At 39.9% G+C, this 20803-nt stretch overlaps 1 protein-coding gene across 1 annotated transcript in view; it reads left to right on the top strand.

Moving 5' to 3' along the window:
- The window catches only part of SYNJ2 (synaptojanin 2), a 145141-nt gene that overhangs the window by 54714 nt on the left and 69624 nt on the right, over positions 1–20803 (top strand). Inside the window, 2 exon segments of the mRNA XM_020986684.2 lie at positions 5362–5587; positions 18946–19029. Coding sequence (XP_020842343.1) covers positions 5362–5587; positions 18946–19029 — 310 coding nt within the window.

The raw sequence follows: 20803 nt of genomic DNA, 5'->3' as shown, positions 1-20803 counted from the left end.
GGTAAAAGGAAAAGGTTGGACTGGGTAATAACTAAGCTGCCAGCTTTAAATCTTATAGGTAGAGTATTAGTCTATACATAATCCTATTAGTCAACGAGCACCTGGATGGCTCAGTGGATATAGTGCTGGGCCTGGAGTCCGGAAGACCTGAGTTCAAATCCAGCCCTCAGACACTTGCTATCTGCGTGACCCTAAGAAAGTCATATCACTCTGTTTGCCTCAGTTTCCTCATCTGTAAAGTGAGCTGGAGAAGTAAATGGCAAACCCTCTAGTGTCTTTGCCAAGAAAACCCCAAATGGGGTCAGGAAGAGTCATATGTGACTGAAACATGACTCAACACCAACAGTCTTGTTGGATCAGTTTGTGAAAAGAAATGAAGTGTAAGAAAACTAGAAAGTTAGGAAGGGGCCAGATTGTGAAGGTCTTTAAATGTCAAACAACATTGGTACTGGGTTTGCTCTTGGAGGTAAATAAAGAGCCATTGAAGCCTTTGAAATAATTCGTTAACATTGTCATACCTATACTTCAGGAAGATTATTTTGGCAGCTGACTGTAGGTGGGATTGGACTAGGGAAAGACTTGAGGCCGGGAGAGCAACTATAAGGCTGTGGAAATAATCAAGGCAAAAAGTGATGAGGGCCTGAACTAGCATGGTGACCAAGTAGAGAGAAAGAGACAGATAGGAGAGATGTGAAGGTAGAAACCATAAGACTGGCAGCAGATTAGATCCACGGGTGAGCAATTTTTGAAATTTGAGGATATGATTTTTGAATTTTGATTTTTGAGATTTGAGGGTGACACTGAGGTTGCCTTCTAGGGTGACTTTGAAGATGGTTCTCTGCTTAATGGTAATAGGGAAGTTGGGAAGAGGGGATGATTTTGGAGGGAAAGATAATTAGTTTTGTTTTGGAAATGTTGAATTTGAGATGTCTACGTGACATTTAGTTTGAAGTATCCAAAAGGCAGTAGTTGATACAATATTGGAGTTCCCTACTCTAATGAAATCACAGGTTTACTCAAAAAAAAAATTTACTGAAGGATGGAAGAATGTTGCCAGAATTCTAGCTGAACCCCTGACCATTAGGAGGAGACTGAGTTTAGAGGAAAAAGGAAATATTTCTACACTGCTCTCCAAAACAAATATTCTTTGGGAGGAGCCATCTGGGCTGTCAAGATCTCCTGGTTTTGTAAGGTATCCCTAGAGTGTGGGTGGAATGCCATCACAAAGTAGTTTCTTTGCCCATCCTGTTAGGAAACACTTACCTAATTTTAGGACTAGGGGTTGAGTACTTTTTCTCACCAGTAGGAGAGAGAGAGTGTTGTTCTTGAGGAAAGCCAAGGATCAATGATGTCATTCGTTGCTGTTTTAAAACAAGTAGGCCATTGTGATCTGGGTCATTCTCTGTGCAGCAATTTCCCAGGGAGAGCCTTACTCCTCGTGAATGAGTTAGGTTTTAGGAGAGTGACAGCTCAGTCCTTTTGGCTCCTACCTGGTAGGCTGAGGAAGTGATTGAATAATTGTTACCTAGAGGCAGAGTGTGTCAATCCCCACTTCCCCCCTTAAGGCAGCAGTTTCTTTGAGGTCAGGATGAGTAACACTCACTATTCCCTGGGGAGTAGTATATTTACTAGGAATTTTGATTTGTCCAATTCAGTCAAGCAAATGAGCATTTATTAAGACATAGATGAAATAGATCCTGATCTTAGGGAGCTTAGGGCATCTAGGTTGGGCAGTAGATAGAATGCTGGGCCTATTGTCAAGAAGACCCATCGTTCCAAGTTCAAATCTGGCCTCAGACACTTACTATCGGTGTGACCCTGGACAAGTCACTTTACCCTGTTTACCTCAGTTTCCTCATCTGTAAAATGAGCTGGAGAAGGAAATGGCAAACTACTCCAGTATCTTTGCCAAGAAAACCCCAAATGGAGTCACGAAGAGTCAGACACAACTGATAATGACTGAACATTAGGGAGCATACATTTTATAGATGGGAAACAGCACATACACACACACAAGCATATGTAAAATAAATATGGGTAATTGATTGCATGGGGGGAGGGGAAGATACTGCAGCTAGGGAGATCAGAGGGTGTAGCATTTAAGCTTAGCTTGGAAAGGAACTGAGAAGTAAGGAACAAATGCATTCCAGGCATGTGTGACATCTATCTAAGGGTAATGGGAGATTGTGTGTGAAAAACAGCAAGGTCAGCTTGGCTGGACCATGGAGAGCATGAAGGGGAGCCATCCTTTGAAAGACTTGAAAGTTTGGTTGGAGCCAAAGGGCTCTAAATTAGCCAGGACCATTTGTATTGGATCCTAGGAGGTCACAGGGAGCTCCAAGAATCTGTTGAGGAGAAGACTGACGTGATCAGACTTGTGTTGCAGGAATATCACTTTGGCTACTACTTGGAGATTAGATTGGGTGGGGAGGGGAGAGTGGAGGCAGGAGGACTAATTAATTAGGAGGCTATTGCATAGTCCAGGTTAAAGCTAATGAAAGGCCCAAATAGGATAGTGGCTATGTGAGTAAAGAGAAGGGGTCAAAAATAAGAGATAACATGGAGGCAGAATCAGCAATAATTAGCAATTGGTTGGATCTGCTGGGTGAGTCAAGAATGATTTCAAGGTTGTAAACCTGGGTGACTGGAGGATAGTGGCATTCCTTGAGAGAAATGAAAGATTTTGTTTTCTGGGGAAAGATGAATTCTGTTTTAGACATTTTTAGTGTGAGATGCCTCCAGGTCATCTAGTTTGAAGTCTGGTAGATAGCTGATGTTTTGATAATGGAGCTTAGGAGAGAAACATATAAAGATGGGAAAGGTATCTGCATAGAAATGATCATTGAGCTGGTGGGAGCTTATGAGGTCACTAAGAAGAGCGGAGGACTCAGGATGGAGCCTTGGAGGACACCAACAGACAGGGGAATGAATGATCATGCAGCTAAGGAGACTGAAGAGTCAGAGAAGTAGGAGGAGAACCAAGAGAGACCATTAAAAACCCAAAGAGGAAAAAGTAATCAGGAGGAGTGAGTCGTCAGCAGTGTCAGATGTTTCAGAAAGGTCAAGAAAGAATGAGAATTGAGAAGAGACTATTGGATTTGACCATTGGGATCATTGCCAGAAGCCAGATTTTGAGGGGCTGAGAAGTCATTGAGAGGGGAAGAAGTGAAAGCAGTGAGTGTAGACAGCTTTTTCTTGGCTATAAAAGGGAAGATAGTTATAGGATGGTTTGGTTTTTGGTTTTGATTTTGATTTTGGCCTTTGGTTGCTTTTTTTTTTTTTTAAGGATGAGAGAGACCTGGGCATCAGATAGTGAGTCAGTAGATAGGGAGAGACTAAAGATTAGAATGAGAGAGGGAGAGAGTGTTGGGGCAATCCCTGGATGAAAAGGAAGAGATTAAGTAAAGAAGTTGGCCTTGGGAAGGAGGAATAAAGGAGGAGGAAATAGGAAATCATATAGATTAGGGAAGAAAAGGGAGCTCGTGGCAAATGGCCTTGATTTTTCTTAGTAAGAAATGAGCTGGGAGCAGCTAGGTGGTGCAGTGGATAGAGCATTGGCCCTGGAGTCAGGAGGACCTGAGTTCAAATCCCACCTCAGACCAGACACTTGACTCTTAACTAGCTGTGTGACCCTGGGCAAGTCACTTGCCCCAATTGCCTAAAAAAAAAAAAGAAAAGAAAGAAATGAGGCAAAGTCTTCTACTGAATAGGTACAAGAGGCTTATGGAAGAACAAGAAGTTATGGAACAGCAGCTATGGGGAAGAAAATGTGACAGTGAATCGATTAAGAATAAAAGATTTGCTTGCTTCAGTAAGGGCTCAGTTGAGATTAGATAATATAAATTTATACTGGATCCTGTTAGTCTTGATTTCATGAGTTCTTGAGGAAAGAGATAGTAGGAGTAATGCAAGGTTGTTGTTGTTTTTAGTGTTTTTTTTTCAGTTGTGTCCCCATTTGGGGTTTTCTTGGCAAAGATACTGGGAAGTGGTTTGCCGTTTCCTTCTCCAGCCCATTTGACAGATGAGGAAACTGAGACAAACAAGGTAAAGTGACTTAGCCAGGGTCATAAAGTTAGCAAGTATCTGAGGCTAGCTTTGAACTCAGAAAGATGAATCTTCTTGACTTCAGACCTGTACTCTATCTACTGAGCCACCTAGCTGCCCCAGGGCTAGGGTTTGGCAAGACAGGAGCCTTGCCGAGAAGGCAAAGGTTCAAGAGGAGAGTCTGGGTCATGTTTGGGAAACAAAGAAAGTAAATTCCGTGAGTGACAGGTAGACTGTCTAGGTGAGTACTTGCAAAATAAGCAAAATCATACCAAAAAATCACAAATACTCTTACACAGTTTTGTTTTTTAAAAGGACATATTACATTTAATGAAATAATAACAAAAAAGGCCCTATTTCCTTGTGTTCACTTTCAATCTCCTTTCTGCTTGGTTGTGTATATATTTTGTTGTTTTTTAAAAGTATATCTTTTGGTTTTTTTCTTTGGTATGCATCCCACATATAAGTATGTATTCTTTTGTATTCTTCATATTTATCATTTTTATGGCATATTCAGTTACATTGATCTACCATAATTTATTTAGCTACTCTAATCCCTAATTTCCCCAGTGGGGAATTTTCAGTTTCCATTTTTATTTTGATGGTATATAAGAAGCCTTTATCAACATTTTCATATTGAGCAATCCATTTTTATTTTTTAATAACATCCTTAGGGTTGTAGCCCTAATAATGGTACTCCAGGGTTTTAAGATAGGATAACACTTTTAACTCATAATCGTATGTTGCCAGATTGCTTGGGACTTTTTTCTCTCGTCTTTCTTAAAACTTGATTTGCCTGCCTTTTGATTGTGGTACCCTTTTGCACCTTTTTTTCCTTGTGACCTGTTATATTATTGCCTGTCTCTCCAAAATAAAATAAATAGTTAATATTAATGACTAGAAATTATATAAAGTTTTAAGGTTTCCTTCAAGGGTTCTTATAGCAATTCTATGAGGTACGTCCTATTATTATCCCCATTTTTTAGATGAAGAAACAAAGGACTCATCATGCTACGTGATAAGGAATGGGTTGACTGGTTGAGGAAGGAGAGTGGTATAAACTTATCATTTCCCAGTAGAATGGAAAATTTGAGGTCCAGGATTGTTTTGCTTTTGTTATTGTGATCCTCCATACTCAGCCCAGCCTGACCCTGGGGAGATGCTTAAAAGATGCTTATTGGAATGAATCGATTTGAATCTCATTGTAGGTTAATGTTGGGCCCTTGACTAGCATTCTTCTTGGTCTGGATGCTAATCTGCTTTCTTCTTCCTGTGTCTTTGTTGTCCGATTAATCCACCCTTGGTAAAATTTTGCAGGAACCAGCTCTTGCATGTTCCCTTGAAGCACTTCCAAGTGAACTGCTCTGACTGGCTGCTGAAGGTGATCTGTGGAGTGGTGGCCATCCGCACCGTCTATGCCTCACATAAACAGGCCAAAGCTTGCCTCATCTCCCGGATCAGCTGTGAACGAGCTGGTGCCCGGTTTCACATCAGGGGGGTGAATGATGATGGACATGTGTCCAACTTTGTCGAGACAGAGCAGGTAAGTGACTGAACCTGACTTGAGGTGCTCAATGATTCAGTGCATCTTGAGTAAGAATGGGCGTGACTCACCCAAAGGCTTTCCCCGTATCTTGTTACCTGCATGAAGAGTATCTTTTTTATTATTTTTTTTATTAATTTATTTTGATTTGTCAACCATCACTTCCATAAGCTTTTGAGTTTTAAATTTTTCTCCCCTTCCCCTCCTCCCTCCCCAAGACAGTGTGCAATCTGATATAGGCTCTATATATACATTCCTATTAAACATATTTTCACATTAGTCATGTTGCAAGGAAGAATTAGAACCTATAGGAGGAACCACCAGAAAGAGGAAATAAAACAAAACAGAAGAAAAAATAGCAAATAGTATGCTTCAAGAAAAAAAAATAGCAAATAGTATGCTTCGATATGCATTCAAACTCCATAGTTCTTTCTCTGGATGTGAATAGCATTTTCCATCATGAGACTTTTGGAGATGTCTTGCATTGCTGAGAAGGACTAAAATTTCAAAGTTAGTCATCGAACAATGTGGCCATTACTGTGTACAGCATTCTCTTGGTTCTGCTCACCTAAGGAGTTCTATATCTTAATGCTCCCCCCACTCTGCTTTATCCTTCTGTAGCTGACATTCCTTGTGAAGGTCTGATGCCTGTTTTGTGTATTGCTTTTTGCTTAGCTTTCTGGTTCTGCTCTCAAGGTGGAGAATGCATCCCTTAGGTGCCAAATATTGTTCCCTCTTTTTTTTCTTTTCAAATGTACTTCATATAGAACTTCCACTTTTGATTCTTAGCAAAGAGTAGTTATGACTCCTGATGGAAGGAGACAAATGATCCAATTTGGCTTGGTGTTGTTTGAGCAACAATGGGTAGATCAATACACTGCAGGGGGGAAAATTCTCTCATTTTTATTCTAGATTGATTTTATTTTTTTAGCTCCATCTTAGAAGCAAATTATGGCAGTTGGGAGTTGTGGAATCTGGGAGTAAGGGAGCAGTTGGTTTCAGTGCCCATGGAATGGAACCATCTGTTTAATCTTCCATTGATCTTTCTTTTTTTAATTCTGTTCTCATTCCCAGGGATGCTGTTTACAACTCCTGCCTTTAGCTTGAAGTCTGCAGGGTAAATCTTTAGAAGAGAATATAAGGCAGTGGTAAATTTAATACAGAGGAAAGCACTGATGAAATTCACAGGTGGAATATTGCCATGGGTGACAATATCCAAATACCCTATATTTATTTTGTGCCTGTAGGTGTTTTTGTCAGCTTCTCCCTCTTATATCTGTGATTGAGCTGCTTCTCTTGAGGACTTTGGACAGTGTGAGAACAGGGTCTGTAAAAGGGAAAATGATTTGATTAGTATACAAGAAGCCTTGACTTCCTGTCAAGCCCTGACTGTTGGTCTATAGGGCTTTTCTGACCAAGGGATCCTGAACAGATTTTTGTGGGCAGTGAACCCCAGCAGGGAAGTAGCAGGCTTCTTGGAAAATGATATGATCTCAAGAGGAGATATGTGCTCTCAATTTTAAAATTTACTTCAGAAGCAAAAGAGAGGCAATGTGGCACTGTGGATAGACAGCTGCTCTTGGAGCCAGGAAGATCTGGATTTATCTTACCTTATTAAATTTGACTTTTATTATATTTGATCTTTGGTTCTAAACAGCAGGATTTAGTTCCTTTCAGGTTGACATCTATCCCTTAATTCTTTCGGTCCAATTGTTCTACCGATTCTGAATGTATCTTATTGGTTGTCTCATTCCCCCATATCTCTCCATCATTTCTACAGGGATACGATGAGGGATTTTGTCAAATACATCGCTGAAACCCAGATTTGCTGTGCTTTAGCCCATCTTACCTGGAGAAGTCACACAACTGTATTTACTGGGATCTATTGCCAATTTATGTTAAGCAGTCTTCCCCGGGCCCTTCTGCTATATGACAATCCTTTTCTTTTTCTCTGACTGATTTCTCACTACACTTCCCACAGATGCTGTTCCAAATCTCTCCCTTTTTTTCTCAAACTTCCTACACCACCACTAGCCTCCCTCTCAGCAGAAGACCTTAGCTCCTACTTTACTAAGAAAATATAGACCATCTGTCATAAGCTCTCATCCCCTATGCTGTACCTCACAACTCCTCTAGATCACCCCCTATTCTCTCTTCCTTTGCTCCAATCTTTTAGCAATAGTTGGCTATACTTGGCTGGGACCTCATGTCATTTGGGAACCTGCCCCCTTTTTCTCCCTGCTTTCCTCTGTTATCTGATTCTATCCCTGCTGCCCATGAATGAGCCCATTTTTCCCCCATCCTTCCTTTCCTTGTCAGACTCCTAGGCAATGTCATTTCCGTGTGTTTGCTCCCCAGCTTTTAACCTGCTTGCAGTCCGGCTTCTGATCCCCCCACTGCACTGAAACAGCTGTCTCCATGGTTACCAGTGGTCTGTTAATCGCTCAATCCTATGGCCTTTCAGTCCTCAACCTTTTCGACTTTTCTGCACTTTTGGATGCTACTGGCCACTCCTCCCAGGCAAGCTGTTCTCCCTCAGCTTTTGTGAGGTAGCTCCTTCCTTGTTATCTTTCTGTCTGTCTGACTGCCTACTCCTTCCATTTTTCAGCCTCTGACCATGGGTCCCTCAAGGCTTTGTCCTGGGCCCTCTTCTCTTTTTTCTCTATTTTTAATTTATTTCATCAACTCCTGTTTGGGTATCTGTACAGAGAGAGGTATGTATTTTGAACCAGACTTGGGATTTCATTGGTATAGAGATCTTCTGATAAGAAAACTCCCGATGCAGGTCCGCACCTAAGCTGCAGTCTGGTCTTAGTGAATTGCCCAAGGCAAGGCACTGGGAGGTTTTGTAATGAATAATTTTTTTTTTAAATAACTAACATTTATATGGGGCAGCTAAGTGGTACAGTAGATGGAATGCTAGACCTGAAGTCAGGAAGACTCATCTTCCTGAGTTCAAATCTGACCTCAGACACTTTCTAGTTGTGGGACTGTGGGCAAGTCACTTAACTCTGTTTGCCTTGGTTTCCTCATCCTTCAAATGAGCTGGAGAAGGAAATGGCAAACCACTCCAGTATCTTTGCCAAGAAAACCCCAAATTGGGGGAGGTCACAGAGAGTCAGACAACAACATTTATGTAGTGCCTAAAGTATATAGTAGTTTACAAACATTTTCTCATTTGATCCTCACAACAACCCTGGGAGGTAGGTACTGTCATTATCCCCATTTTACTGATGAGGAAGCTGAGATCCAGAAATGACTTGCCCAGGATCATACAGCCAATAAGTGTCTGAGGTGGAACTCAAGCTAGGCCTTCCTGCCTCTGAGGCTGGCTTCTCCATCCATGGTGCCATGCTGCTTCTTGAATATCTATTTATCTAATTCTATTATCTCTCCTGAGATTCAGGCTGAACTGCCTACTAGACATTTTGAACTGGTCATCATACTGGTTAAAGTCCAAAATACATTATCATCCCTGCATAACTCATCCTTCCTCTAAACTTCCCTATTTCTGTTGAGGATACTATCCTTTATGAGTCAGGTTTGGAACCCTGTTAAGTCATTCTTGACTCTTTCCTGTTCCTTCCCCCATATTTAAGATGTTGCAAGGTTTTGTCAATTCTCCCTCCAAAATTTGTCAGTTCTCCCTCTCCATCTGTCTCTTCCTTCACACACTCTATAATTCAGCCAAATAGTTCTACTTTTATTTCCCCAAAGTTCACATTCTGTCCTCTAGTCCTTCATTCAGGTTACCCCCAAGTTTGAAATGCACTTTGTGACTCTTAGAATACTTAGCTTCCTTCAACATTCAGCTCATTTCCCTAGGTGTTAGTGCTTTGTGCCATTTCAAATTATGTATGTTTATCCATGTAAGTGCTTTATCCCCCCTCCACCCCACTCCACCCCCTCATAAATAGAATGTTAGTTCTTTGAGAGTGAGGACTGGTTTCATTTTGCATTTTTACATCCACTGCCTGACACATAATTGGCACTCAATATGTGCTTATTGAATCAAATTAAATTCTCCTGATCTATCTACCAGTCCAAACCTGTCAAAAAAGGAAGTGAAGTTAGTGTGGTATGATCTGTTTTGGATGCAGTTATGCTGGCTAATACTACTGGTGCTTCCCATTCCAGATGCTTACAAACTATTAATAGTATCTTTTAGGATTTTTGCCAGGAATTGAAGCCATGCTTACAGGACTATAATCTGAAGACTCCATCATTTTCCCTTTTAGAAAAAAAATTAGGATTTGTGACAAGCAAACTATGTTTGCCCATTCTCAGTCCTGTAGCATCTGTCCCATTCTTCATACTTTTTCAGTATCTTGGAACAGAGGTGTCAAATGCATATAGCTCACAACACTCAGGAGTAAGGTCCAAACTAGATTAAAATGTAATTGGGAAATATTTAACAAAATTAATGCAATACAATATAATAAAATATAGATAATGTTAATAAGTGGTTTTCTAAGTCAATATGTAACCCACAGGGAAACTTATGTGCAGTTCAGTAGCTCTTATTTCAATTTGAGTTTGACTCCCCTGTCTTGGAATGTCAGTTGGTCCAGGCCAAATGACATGAACTCACTGGGGACCAGCTAGGTGTGATTTCAATATCTCTCTTCTCTTGCGTCTCAATTTTTTTGACCACTTTTGTCTTATGACTAACTTCCCAGTCTAAAGATCATTCTTTTTGGTAGAGAAAAGAGAAATGAAATGAGAGTTGAATAGTTCTACCTTCTTTGGGTTACTTTTGTATCTACCCTGAGAAGCATTTGTAGCCCTTTTTCCATCTTCAGTTTACTCTCTACATAGTGCTTTAAAAAAGGGGGGGGCAGCTAGATGGCACAATGAATAGAACACCAGCCCTGTATTCAGGAAGACCTGAGTTCAAATCCAGCCTCAGACACATAACACTTACTACCTGTGTGACCCTGGGCAAGTCACTTAACCCGATTGCCCTAACACTCCCCCCACAAAAAAAAAACAAAAGTCCTTTAAAAAAATCCCTTTTGTTGCCGTTAGTATACTTTGGCTGAATGCTAAGCTAGACAGCATTCCTGACACCATTGTCATGGGATACTTGTATTCATCCTCTTTTATCTGCCTTCCTTCCATCTTTTGCATGTGGCTTTTAAAAATCACACTTGATTGGTGAGTTGACATTTCTCTCTTTTCTCTCTCTCTGGAATTATTTCTGTTTGTATCATCTGAAGTTTGTTCTTGAGAATATGTTATCTCACTCGTGCCAGTATCCTTTGTCAAATATTAGGTTCCAGGATCCTATATATTCTCTAAGATCTTATGAGCTCTTGGAAATCTGCTCTCCCTAACATTAGGGTTACATGAGACTTGTGTTTTCAAACAGTTGAGGGGAAAAAAAAACTCTCTTCCCTTTCCTCTTGCTTTCCAAACCAGTGAGATGAGATGATCTTTTCCAATGTCTGGTCAAGTCTTTACCTTTGGACATCTTTATTCCTGGGGACTCTTGATAAATAATTGTGTGGGTACCCATTCTAAATATTTACCAGAGGAACCTCCAATTTTCTTGGGTCACGTCATATTAAAGAAATTTTTTTTGTTGTTTCCTTGGAATGTAAATAGGTACATGGGTCATCATTTTCTAAAATATAGAGGGAGAAGGCAAGATGAAGAGAGAAGATTCTCCTAGGAATAGCCAAAAATTCCTGTTGCTGATTTTGGAGAGTACTTGTTCAGCATATTAGGAGTAACAGTTCTTGCTTACATTGCACTTCATGTTTATCAATACTTTCTACATATTACTTATTTACATGAGTAAATTTAGCCCTCCCATCAATCCCTAGGGGTAAGTAGTATGAGCATTTTTATCCAGTCAATGTCATTATAATATTACACCCTAAATGTCCAGCCCAAGTGCCATAATATGTTGTGCCTTACACAGGAAGCATGATATAGTACAAAAAGCACAGGATTTAGAGCCAGAGGACCTGGGTTCAAATTTCAGCTCTGCCTTGTGACCTTGGGCAAGTCACTTCATCTTTATAGGCTCCCTTTTTCTGAACTCCAAATCTCTTCTATTAGTAAGGGCTTACTAAGGGCTTGTTGATTGACTGATTAAAAAAAAAAGAATGAAATTGAGGCCACACATATCAATACTTACGTTAAGGCTATGTAGTTAGTGAGTGGTAGAATTGGGACTCAAGCCCCGAGGTCTTCTGACCTCCCAGTTCAAGGTACTCTCCTTGATAGCACGTCATATCACCTGTGTATTTCAGGTATTCATTTGGCCTTTTATGTTGAGAGAGAGAGAGAGATTGATTGAGAAGAGAAGAGAAAGACCTTTGCAAAAGTTAGAGCATGTACCCATTGGAGCTGTACCCATCAGACTATTGAGTTTCTCCCATCCTACTAAGAGGCTCTTTTGATAATTAATTGGGAGCTTCATTTGGCCCATTAGCAGCTGCTTGAGCAGCAAGGTGGGAGTTTTGTTTCCATTCCTTGTCTGGGCTGCACCTAGTGAGAAGAATGGGAGATGAGGCCAGATTTATATAGTTGGCATAGGACAAAACCTGTATTGTTATATTGGCTACATTTTTTTCTTTAGAACCATTCTTTCCAAATGGATATTTGGAGAGTTCTCCAACAAGTGATTGGCGTTCTCTACCTTCTATGTTATGAATAGGAGTCCTCCTGGGCATGGAGGCAAATACATGGGTCTGGTTTTGCCTTGAGTAGAATAACAAACTGCATTCTGATTCCTAGCATCCCTCCTTTTTTTTCAGAAATTGCTTGAAAATACACATACACAACTGAGGTTGGCTTTTCCAGGTAATTAATCACTACCACCTCAATGATTCTTGACATTTTTAAGTGGGAGAAATGTCAGGCTTTGAAGCTCGCTCTGATTGTGGGGGCAGCCAGCCAAGCCAGCAGGTTGAAAGCAGCTGCTCGATTGGGAGGACCGATGCTGAGCCTGTGGTGGGAGGGAGGATTGCAGTCTGAGCTTCCTCTGCAGTAGCTAGTGCTTCCCAGTCACCCAAGCTGGAAATCTGGAGTCATCTCTGTTTCCCCCACCTCCATTCCTGGATTGTGATTGTAAAGTTGATTTTTTAAACCCAACTGTGAGACTTTCTAGATGGTTGGCTTGTCTGATAAGGATTCCTTTATGGGAATCTTCTGAAATACTTTTGGGTCATAATCTTCTAGATGCTGCCCAAACTGTCATGAGCCACAGTGAGTTCACGTGAAGAGTCTGGCATCAGATGACCCTCACCTGAAACTGCTCCAATCTCACCATTAGGACTAATGGGTGGCAATTCATTCCCATTCAAGAGTCATTTATAACAGTTACAGGGATGTATATTTCACTCACCATAGTCATTTTCCATTCTTTCCTCTTTAACCCTCTGCATTTAAGCAGTTATCAAGTCTTGTCAATTCTTCCTCCTTCATCTGTCCTCTTCTCCCCACTTGAAAAGCCACCACCCTAGTCCAAGCCCTTACTACCTCTTACTTGTGTTATTACTGTAATAACTTACCCAACTTGTCTCTGCTTCCAGTCTCTCCTTTCCAAACCATTCCTGCAATAACTTCCTAACTTTTCTCTCTGCTTCCAGTCTCTCCTTTCCACTCCTTTCTTCACAGAGCTGTCAAAATAATATTCCTAGAGCATAGGTCACTCCCTTGTTCAAACATCTCTAGTGGCTCCCTCTTTTCTCTAGGATAAAATAAAAACTCCTAAACCATGGTTCATGAAGCCTTTTACAGCCTAACTCCAGCCTTCCCTTCCAGATTTGCATCATTCTTTATTTCCCTTTACATTCCAGCCCAATAATAACTGAATTTATGTAGCACTCAATCTCATTCTGCCATCTCTTGCCTCAGTTCGGTCTACCTGCCTATACCTGGCTTACTCTCTCTCCTCATCTCTGCCTGGTGAGATTCTCCTCCTTCAAGGCCTAGCTCAGGAACCACCTCCTCCGTGAAGGATCTCCTGATTCAACCCCATGCCCACCCCCAGGTGAAAGTCATCCTTCAATGCTTACATTTTCCTTCTAGTATTTTTCATCCATCTCTTCTGCTCCTCTCCTACATTCTACCTGTACATGTTTGTGTATGCATCGTCCTCTTTTCTCTGCCTTCTCCCCGGCACTTACCAGTCTCTGATGCATAGATGCTGCATAATAATTATTGAACAGAGATGATAGAGAGGAAATGCTGCTGGCCTAGAGGAATTTGAGGAAAGAAGCATTTTTGCCTCTCCCCTCTTGGGGCTCTTCAGAGGAACGAAGTGAAAGCTTTGAACTGGAAGACCTTTGCAATCCCTATTCAGACTGACATTCATTAATCATTTGGAAGCATAATTCCTGTAGTAAACTCATAGTAGATGGCTGACTAATTGCCTGTGAGGTAATGTTTGGACCCAGTGACTGAATAAAGGGGGATATATTTGCTTTTTTTGTTTGTTTTTTTAAAGGAGGATGGGACATTTAATAAGTGAATATGTTCACTTGACTGTTTTCCTGAATTAAATGCCGAGACTTTCCAGAAAAAGGGAGGAATCTTTCCCCTGTTCATTTTTCTTAAGAGAAATAAACAGTCCCAGGCTGACAGCTTGCGTGCGCCTTTGTGTGTGTGTGTGTGTGTGTGTGTGTGTGTGTGTGTGTGTGTGTGTGTGTGCGCGCGCGCGCGAATATGGCCTTCCTTCGCTTCCTTCAGACTTGTACCTTTTCAGCTCTGAAGTGAATCATATCTGGTAGGCTGGTTTGCAGCTATGACTCACCCTGTAGACACAAAATGGAAAAAAAAAACAGCCTACAAAAAAAAAAGACCAGAGCTAAACATTTAGGCTTGTTTGGGTTTTTAAGATAAAGCTCTTGATTAATCTTAGGTGCTCAAGGGTCATTGTGATATCTTAAGAATTGCCAACCAGGAAAGAAAGATTTCAAAGACCTCACTCACTGGGATGTCAAAATCATGTAAAAATCGTTCTTTAAAATGCACCTTAATTTGTGAGCCAACTCCTTTTATTCCTGTTGTTCTGTTCTGTTTTCTATAATTCTGGGCATGAAACTAATGGAGGAAAAAAAAGCATTTTTTTTCTTGGAGGAAGTCAAACTCTCCTGATTCTACTTTTTTAGCAAGTGGCATTTCCATAGACCATGCCACCTGTAAGGGAGTTAACTGACATTCAATTAATTTATTTTTGTTCCCTTTACTCCTCCACCCCACCCCACCCTACTACCACCCCCTAGTAGAGTAAAAAGCTTTTAAAATAACAGTAAAAATGTGATTCTTTTTTGAGCTATAATATTTGGCCTTCAATTTATTCCTTTCTTTTGGCTTCTGAAACTTTTATGGATATGTTTTTTTAAAAACCTTGTGTCCAGATATTCATGTCTGCAACAATAAATATAAATTAAAAGTAATTGCAGATCAATTATAAAAGCTATGAGAGCATTTTGAAACTCTGTCAAATTTTCATCTAAGTAAAAATCTTTTTGTTCTTATATAGAATTTAAGGGAATGTTTTTGTGCGCGTTGCCCAGAAGAGGCTTTCCCAAGGATCTACTTGGGGAAGACTGATTTTTTTTTTTAATCTGTACTGCTTGCTTTTTGTTTAGTGTTCATCAGTCGATATCACCCTAAAATAGCTCAAAGTTTGCATACACATATATGATAGAAGTCACTCCCACAAATCCACCAACACTATGGTATGAATTGAAGGCTTTTGGAAGGTCCATGTACCTATAATTCTCTTTTTCCCTTTAGTACTCACTTATGACATTGTCTCCCCCTGGAGCACCCTATTAAATTACAAATGAATTAGAAATTAAAAGTCTCCCAGTAAGCAGTGACTATCAGTTGATTAGGTCACGATAGTCCTCTTGGAAGTTAATGTGGAAGATTTTGCTGGTATGGGACATGCTATGAAAATGAACCCACCTTATTCTGGGTGGGCCCTATGGATGTTGGAGGCAGAGAGTGACTGTTTGCAAATTTTATTACAGCCTGGATTGTTTTCCCCTTGAAGGGTGATAGTTGATTAGCACAAGATCCTGTGCTGCAGTGAGGCCTGTCCGTGTGTAAAAATGTTGCCCAGAAGAGGCTTTCCCAAGAAATACAGGGCCTATAATTCATACACTCTTGAGAAGGTTAAGCAGTTAATGACTAATGACATAAATAAGGAGAGGCAGCGGTGGCCTCAGAGTAAGAAGTCTTGGATTCAAGTTCAACTTCAGATGCCAAATGAATGTGTGACTCAGATCTGCATTGGTAGGAATTTCCTTACTGAGAAGTTATTTCATCTGGGCCTGACTCTTCACAACCTCATCTGAGGTTTTCTTGGTAAAGGACACTCGAGTGGCTTACTATTTCCTTCTCCAGCTCATTTAACAGATGAATAAACTGGGGCAAATAGGGAAGTGACTTGCCCAGGGTCACATAGCTAGTAAGTGTCTTAGGCCAGTTTTGAACTCTTTTTGACTCCAGGCCCGGCACTGTATTCAGTGCACCACTTAGCTGTCTGAGAGTTCTCTGCTTCAAAATATATGTGATGTACTCATAAATCTAGAAGTGGAAGAGACCTTAGAGGATGCTAACTAATAAAGTTGCTGAGAGTTCTTCCAGTTCCAAATACTAGCAAATTTGCTTTAACCAAAGTGCTTCCTCCCTGAGGTAAAAAGCTAAGAGTGTCAGTAGGAGGGCCCAGGTACCAGGTGCATATAATTCCCATAGTCCAGGGAAACTCTACCATCTAATTTTCAAGTCTTCCACTGAAAACAATTACTAATGCATGGGTGATCTGAGTATAGCCTAGCTCTCCATGGAAAGCTACAGTGTAAGGTAGCCTGGGGGGTAAGAAATGGAAAGACTCGTGGCGTTAGTGGGACCAGTGCCCTGCCAAGGCAGGCTCTGGTTACCTAGATAAAAGGCAGAGCATCCGATGGGGCTCTGCAACCTTTCCCCTTGTGCTTTTCAGAGTTGTACTTTCTGTTCTTGATCTTCTTGCTCTACTCCACATAAACTGGGAGTTGATGTGCCGTGCAATGGTCATGTGGGGGAAAAGTATTTCATTTCCAGCTATTAGCCTGGTAGTACCTCTGGGAATCTCACTGTGACGGGCACATTAACTGATATGTCTAGATAAGTATAGATCTAGCTGCAGATATGTGTGTGTACACACACACGTATACACATACATACACACTTATATACCTATACACATACATGTATGTGTGTATGCATATACACACATATATATATATATACATTTTTTGTGTGTGTAAACACACACATTTGTTGTTGTTCAGATGCAACCAACACTTCATGATCCCACTTGGAGTTTTCTTGGCAAAGAAAATGGAGTGGTTTGCCATTTCCTTCTCCGGCTCATTTGATAGATTGAGGAAACTGAGGCAAACAGGGTCAAGTGACTTGCCCAGGGTCACATAGTAGTTAGTGCTTGGGGCCAGATTTGAACTCAGGTCTTCCTGACTCTAGGCCTGGCACTCTATCCACTGTCCCACCTAGATGCCGATACGCGCGCGTGCGCACACACACACACATACACACTCTTCCATCATATACATATACACACATACATATATATCCATATACACGCATATATCATATACATACATATATACATATATAGTGTATAGTATGGGACTACTTGTCATGGCCCTTTTCCATACATATACACACACACACACACAGAGGGATACGTATAATACATATATATTTCCCATATTTGTATGGCCCTTTTTCATCTATAATTATATTTTAATATACACATGTATATTTATATACATATGATGTGCGTATATATATGTAAAATGTAGATAACACTATGTATAACATACCTACAATATATACATCATGTATTACGTGTGATATACATTATATATGTGATATCTATGATATATATTTAAGGATAGGGCTATATAAGGTGGTGGGAATAAGGCTACAGTAAGTATGTGGGGCTGTTTGTGATGGCCCTTTTCCATCTGTAATATTATATATGATATGTGCATATAAAATACATATTATATATGTATATTGTAAATATATAAATATGTCTATATTGTAATATATAAAGACAGAATATAAACAACATATTTAGATAAGTAATATATTTCTAAAAATTGTAAATAAATATAATAAATATATGTACACATCTGAAATGCATATTGTATGTAATATTATAGACGGAAAAAGGCCACATACCATAGCTTTCCTGTAGTCATCTAGGGCTTTCTTAGCCCTCTGTGTTGTGGACCCTTATTGGCAGTGTGATGAAACCTATGGATCCCTTCTCAGAGTAATGTTTTTAAATGGATCAAATAAAATACTAGAATTATAAAGGAAACGAATATTTGAAATAGAGTTACCAAAATATTTTTTAAAAACAAGTTCACAGAAACTAGGTTAAAAACCCCTGATCTAGACCTCTGCTCTTTGGATATGGCTTGTTTTAAAAATATCTTATTTTTTCCCTTTTTAAAATATCCCTTTGTTAAGGGCAGAGGGGATAAAGGCTCTAAGAGCTGGAAAGGTTCTCAAAAGACATCTTAATTTTACACACACGCACACACACACACACACACACGCACCTATTTGTGCCTAATGGTAGCCATGGGGAGGGAGGGAGGAAAAAAAAGAAATTTACACGATAATTTTGTTGTATATTTGAAAGGAAAAACAAGTTGTCCATAGATTTGCAGTTTCATATGCAATTATCTTTTTTTATTATACTATGTATGGAAATGCTTGTTTCATTCCATAAATTAAAAATTGAAAAATTTTTTTGAAAAGACATCTAAGTTAATCCCCTTTTTTACAGATGAGGAAATAGCTGTTTGCCCATAGTATCATGAAGATCTTGCCAAGGTAAAAATAAAGTCTTGAAAAGGAATTTATTTGAATGTAAAATGAACAAATATTGCTTCCATTTCTAAAACAACGAGGGATATTACTGGAATTTCATGAAGAGTATTCGGGATATATAATCAATGGAGCCAGTGGAACTGAGAAGTGGGGAACGATGGTGTTCAGACCCCAGACACAAACAAGAGCCTTCCTCTGAAGTCATAACCTAAGGGAGGCTGTTTGTTAGAGTTAGGAGTCCTGCTCTTGAGAGAGGTTCCGCTAGGAGGCAAATTGAAAGCAAGCATGCTCCCTTTTGCCCCTGTCTGCGCAGGGCATCAGGGTGAGGAACCGGCCGAACTCCATCAGACTAGACCGGGTTGAAATCAGCTGCCTGTTCATCTCTCAGGTTTCACGTCCCAAGCTGAAGTATCTGGTTGCGGAGCCCTGGGACGTTCAGTTTCATTGAAGAATATCTTTCCCTCTCTGTTTTCTTGTGGCTGCAGACGATTTACATGGATGATGGTGTGTCGTCTTTTGTCCAGATCAGAGGCTCAGTTCCACTGTTTTGGGAGCAGCCAGGGCTTCAGGTGAGTAATGAGGAAATTTCTTGACACTTCATTTTATTTATCCTTTCACCTAACCTGCCTGCTTTTCACACAAACAAAAAAATCTTTTAGTAGCATCATTTCTGACTTTTCTCTTGACCTCAAATGTCTCTGGATCAATGTATTGAACTAAATTTTTCTTGGATCTTTAAAAGATTGCATAGATAAAAATGTATATAGTCTATGCATATAAATAATATCTGTGTGAAAGAATTGTTCTATAATTCCCTATTAGAAAACTCGATTTATTAAAGAATGTGCTTTCTTCTTCACCGATGGCCAGGATAACATTGAAATGTTATACTCTCTATGTAAGTGAACAGTTACACATTCTGTCTTGGATGTTATGGGATAGTGTATAATGTAAGAGCAGTCCTAAATTTCAATTTTTCCAAAACAGTCAGGCTTTTGCTTTACTTAATGGTTATAACTTAGTATCCAGAGCAAGAGTGAGCGGTATCTTTTACCTACTTCTTGTGGAGCTTATGCTGACATACAGTAAGTCTGAGGTTAGGGGGCTTTCAGAAACGTATGAGAATTTCATACTGATCTTTCCTGTGATTACTAAAAATATACACTGTCATTTGAAACCTTGGCCACTGACCGATGCTAGAGATATTTCAGTTATGTCTGTCTTCCTGGAAGAGATCTGTATGTGTGGTGGTAGGCTCCAAGAACACTTTGGTCATCGAGGACATGACACAGTGACTTGTTCATTGAGCTCTCCATTGAGGTGGGTGCTGAGCTAGACTAATCTGGGATCTCAGCAGGAAGGGAAATGATCAATGGAAAGACTGAATTCCCTGTGGAAATTAGGTTGAAAAATTTGGGAAGGTGATTATGAAATCTTCTAGGTAGAAGATTTCTTCTTAAAGTCTTTTCTAATCTAGTCTCCTACATAATACAGGACTCTTCATAGCAGCAGAGTCCCTAACTCATGGCCATCCAGGCTCTGCTTAAAGACTTCTAGTCTTGAAGACTGTCCAGTGACAGGAAACTCACTACTTTGTAAGGCAATCCATTTCACTGTTAGCTATAATCATTATACAATTTTCCTTATAATTAAAGGGAAATTTGCTTCCGTGTAACTTACATGTATTGAGCCAATTTTGTTCTCTGGAGGTACACAGAACATTCAGTCTTTTGCATTAAAACTTTAAAATCTTTAAGGATTCCTTTAATGACCCTATTTATTTGTTTGTTTGTTTGCTTTTTTGCCTTATCCAAGCTAAACATCCTTAGCTACTTTAGCTTTATTAGTGTGCTATTTTCAGACCCTTTGCCTTCCTGGTCCCTCACTTGTTTGTCAGTGTTACTTTGAAAATGTGGTATACAGACTTGAACACCAATAATTCAAATGCAGGTTGACCAGTGCAGAGTAAAATAGACTATGTTCTTCCTTGATGTAAACATTGTAAGCAGACAATTTATGGCTTTGATTCATTGAGCTTGTGTGTTGATTAACCTCCCTCCTCCCCATGAGTCTTCAAAATTGAAGGTTTCACCGAATCCTAGAATTGGAAGAGAATTTAAAAGGCTTCTCAGGTCTAACCCTAACCTGAATCTTGGTATAAAGTCCCTGACAATTGACTATCTAGCCTGCCCTTAAACACTTCCAGTAGAACTCATTAGCTTTGTCTTTGAAACAAAACAAAGACAAAAATATTTTGTTGATGCATTTTAGCTTTATCTCAACTGTTTCTCACCCCCACCCCTCCAAATGTTCAATATAAATACTGACAGCATAGAAAAAATG

The sequence above is a fragment of the Phascolarctos cinereus genome, unplaced genomic scaffold, assembly GCF_003287225.1.
Source record: "Phascolarctos cinereus isolate Bilbo 61053 unplaced genomic scaffold, phaCin_HiC Scaffold_5;HRSCAF=322, whole genome shotgun sequence".
Taxonomy (NCBI): Eukaryota; Metazoa; Chordata; class Mammalia; order Diprotodontia; family Phascolarctidae; genus Phascolarctos; species Phascolarctos cinereus.
Note: the sequence above shows the minus strand (reverse complement) of the source record. Positions and strands in the feature narration are given on the sequence as shown.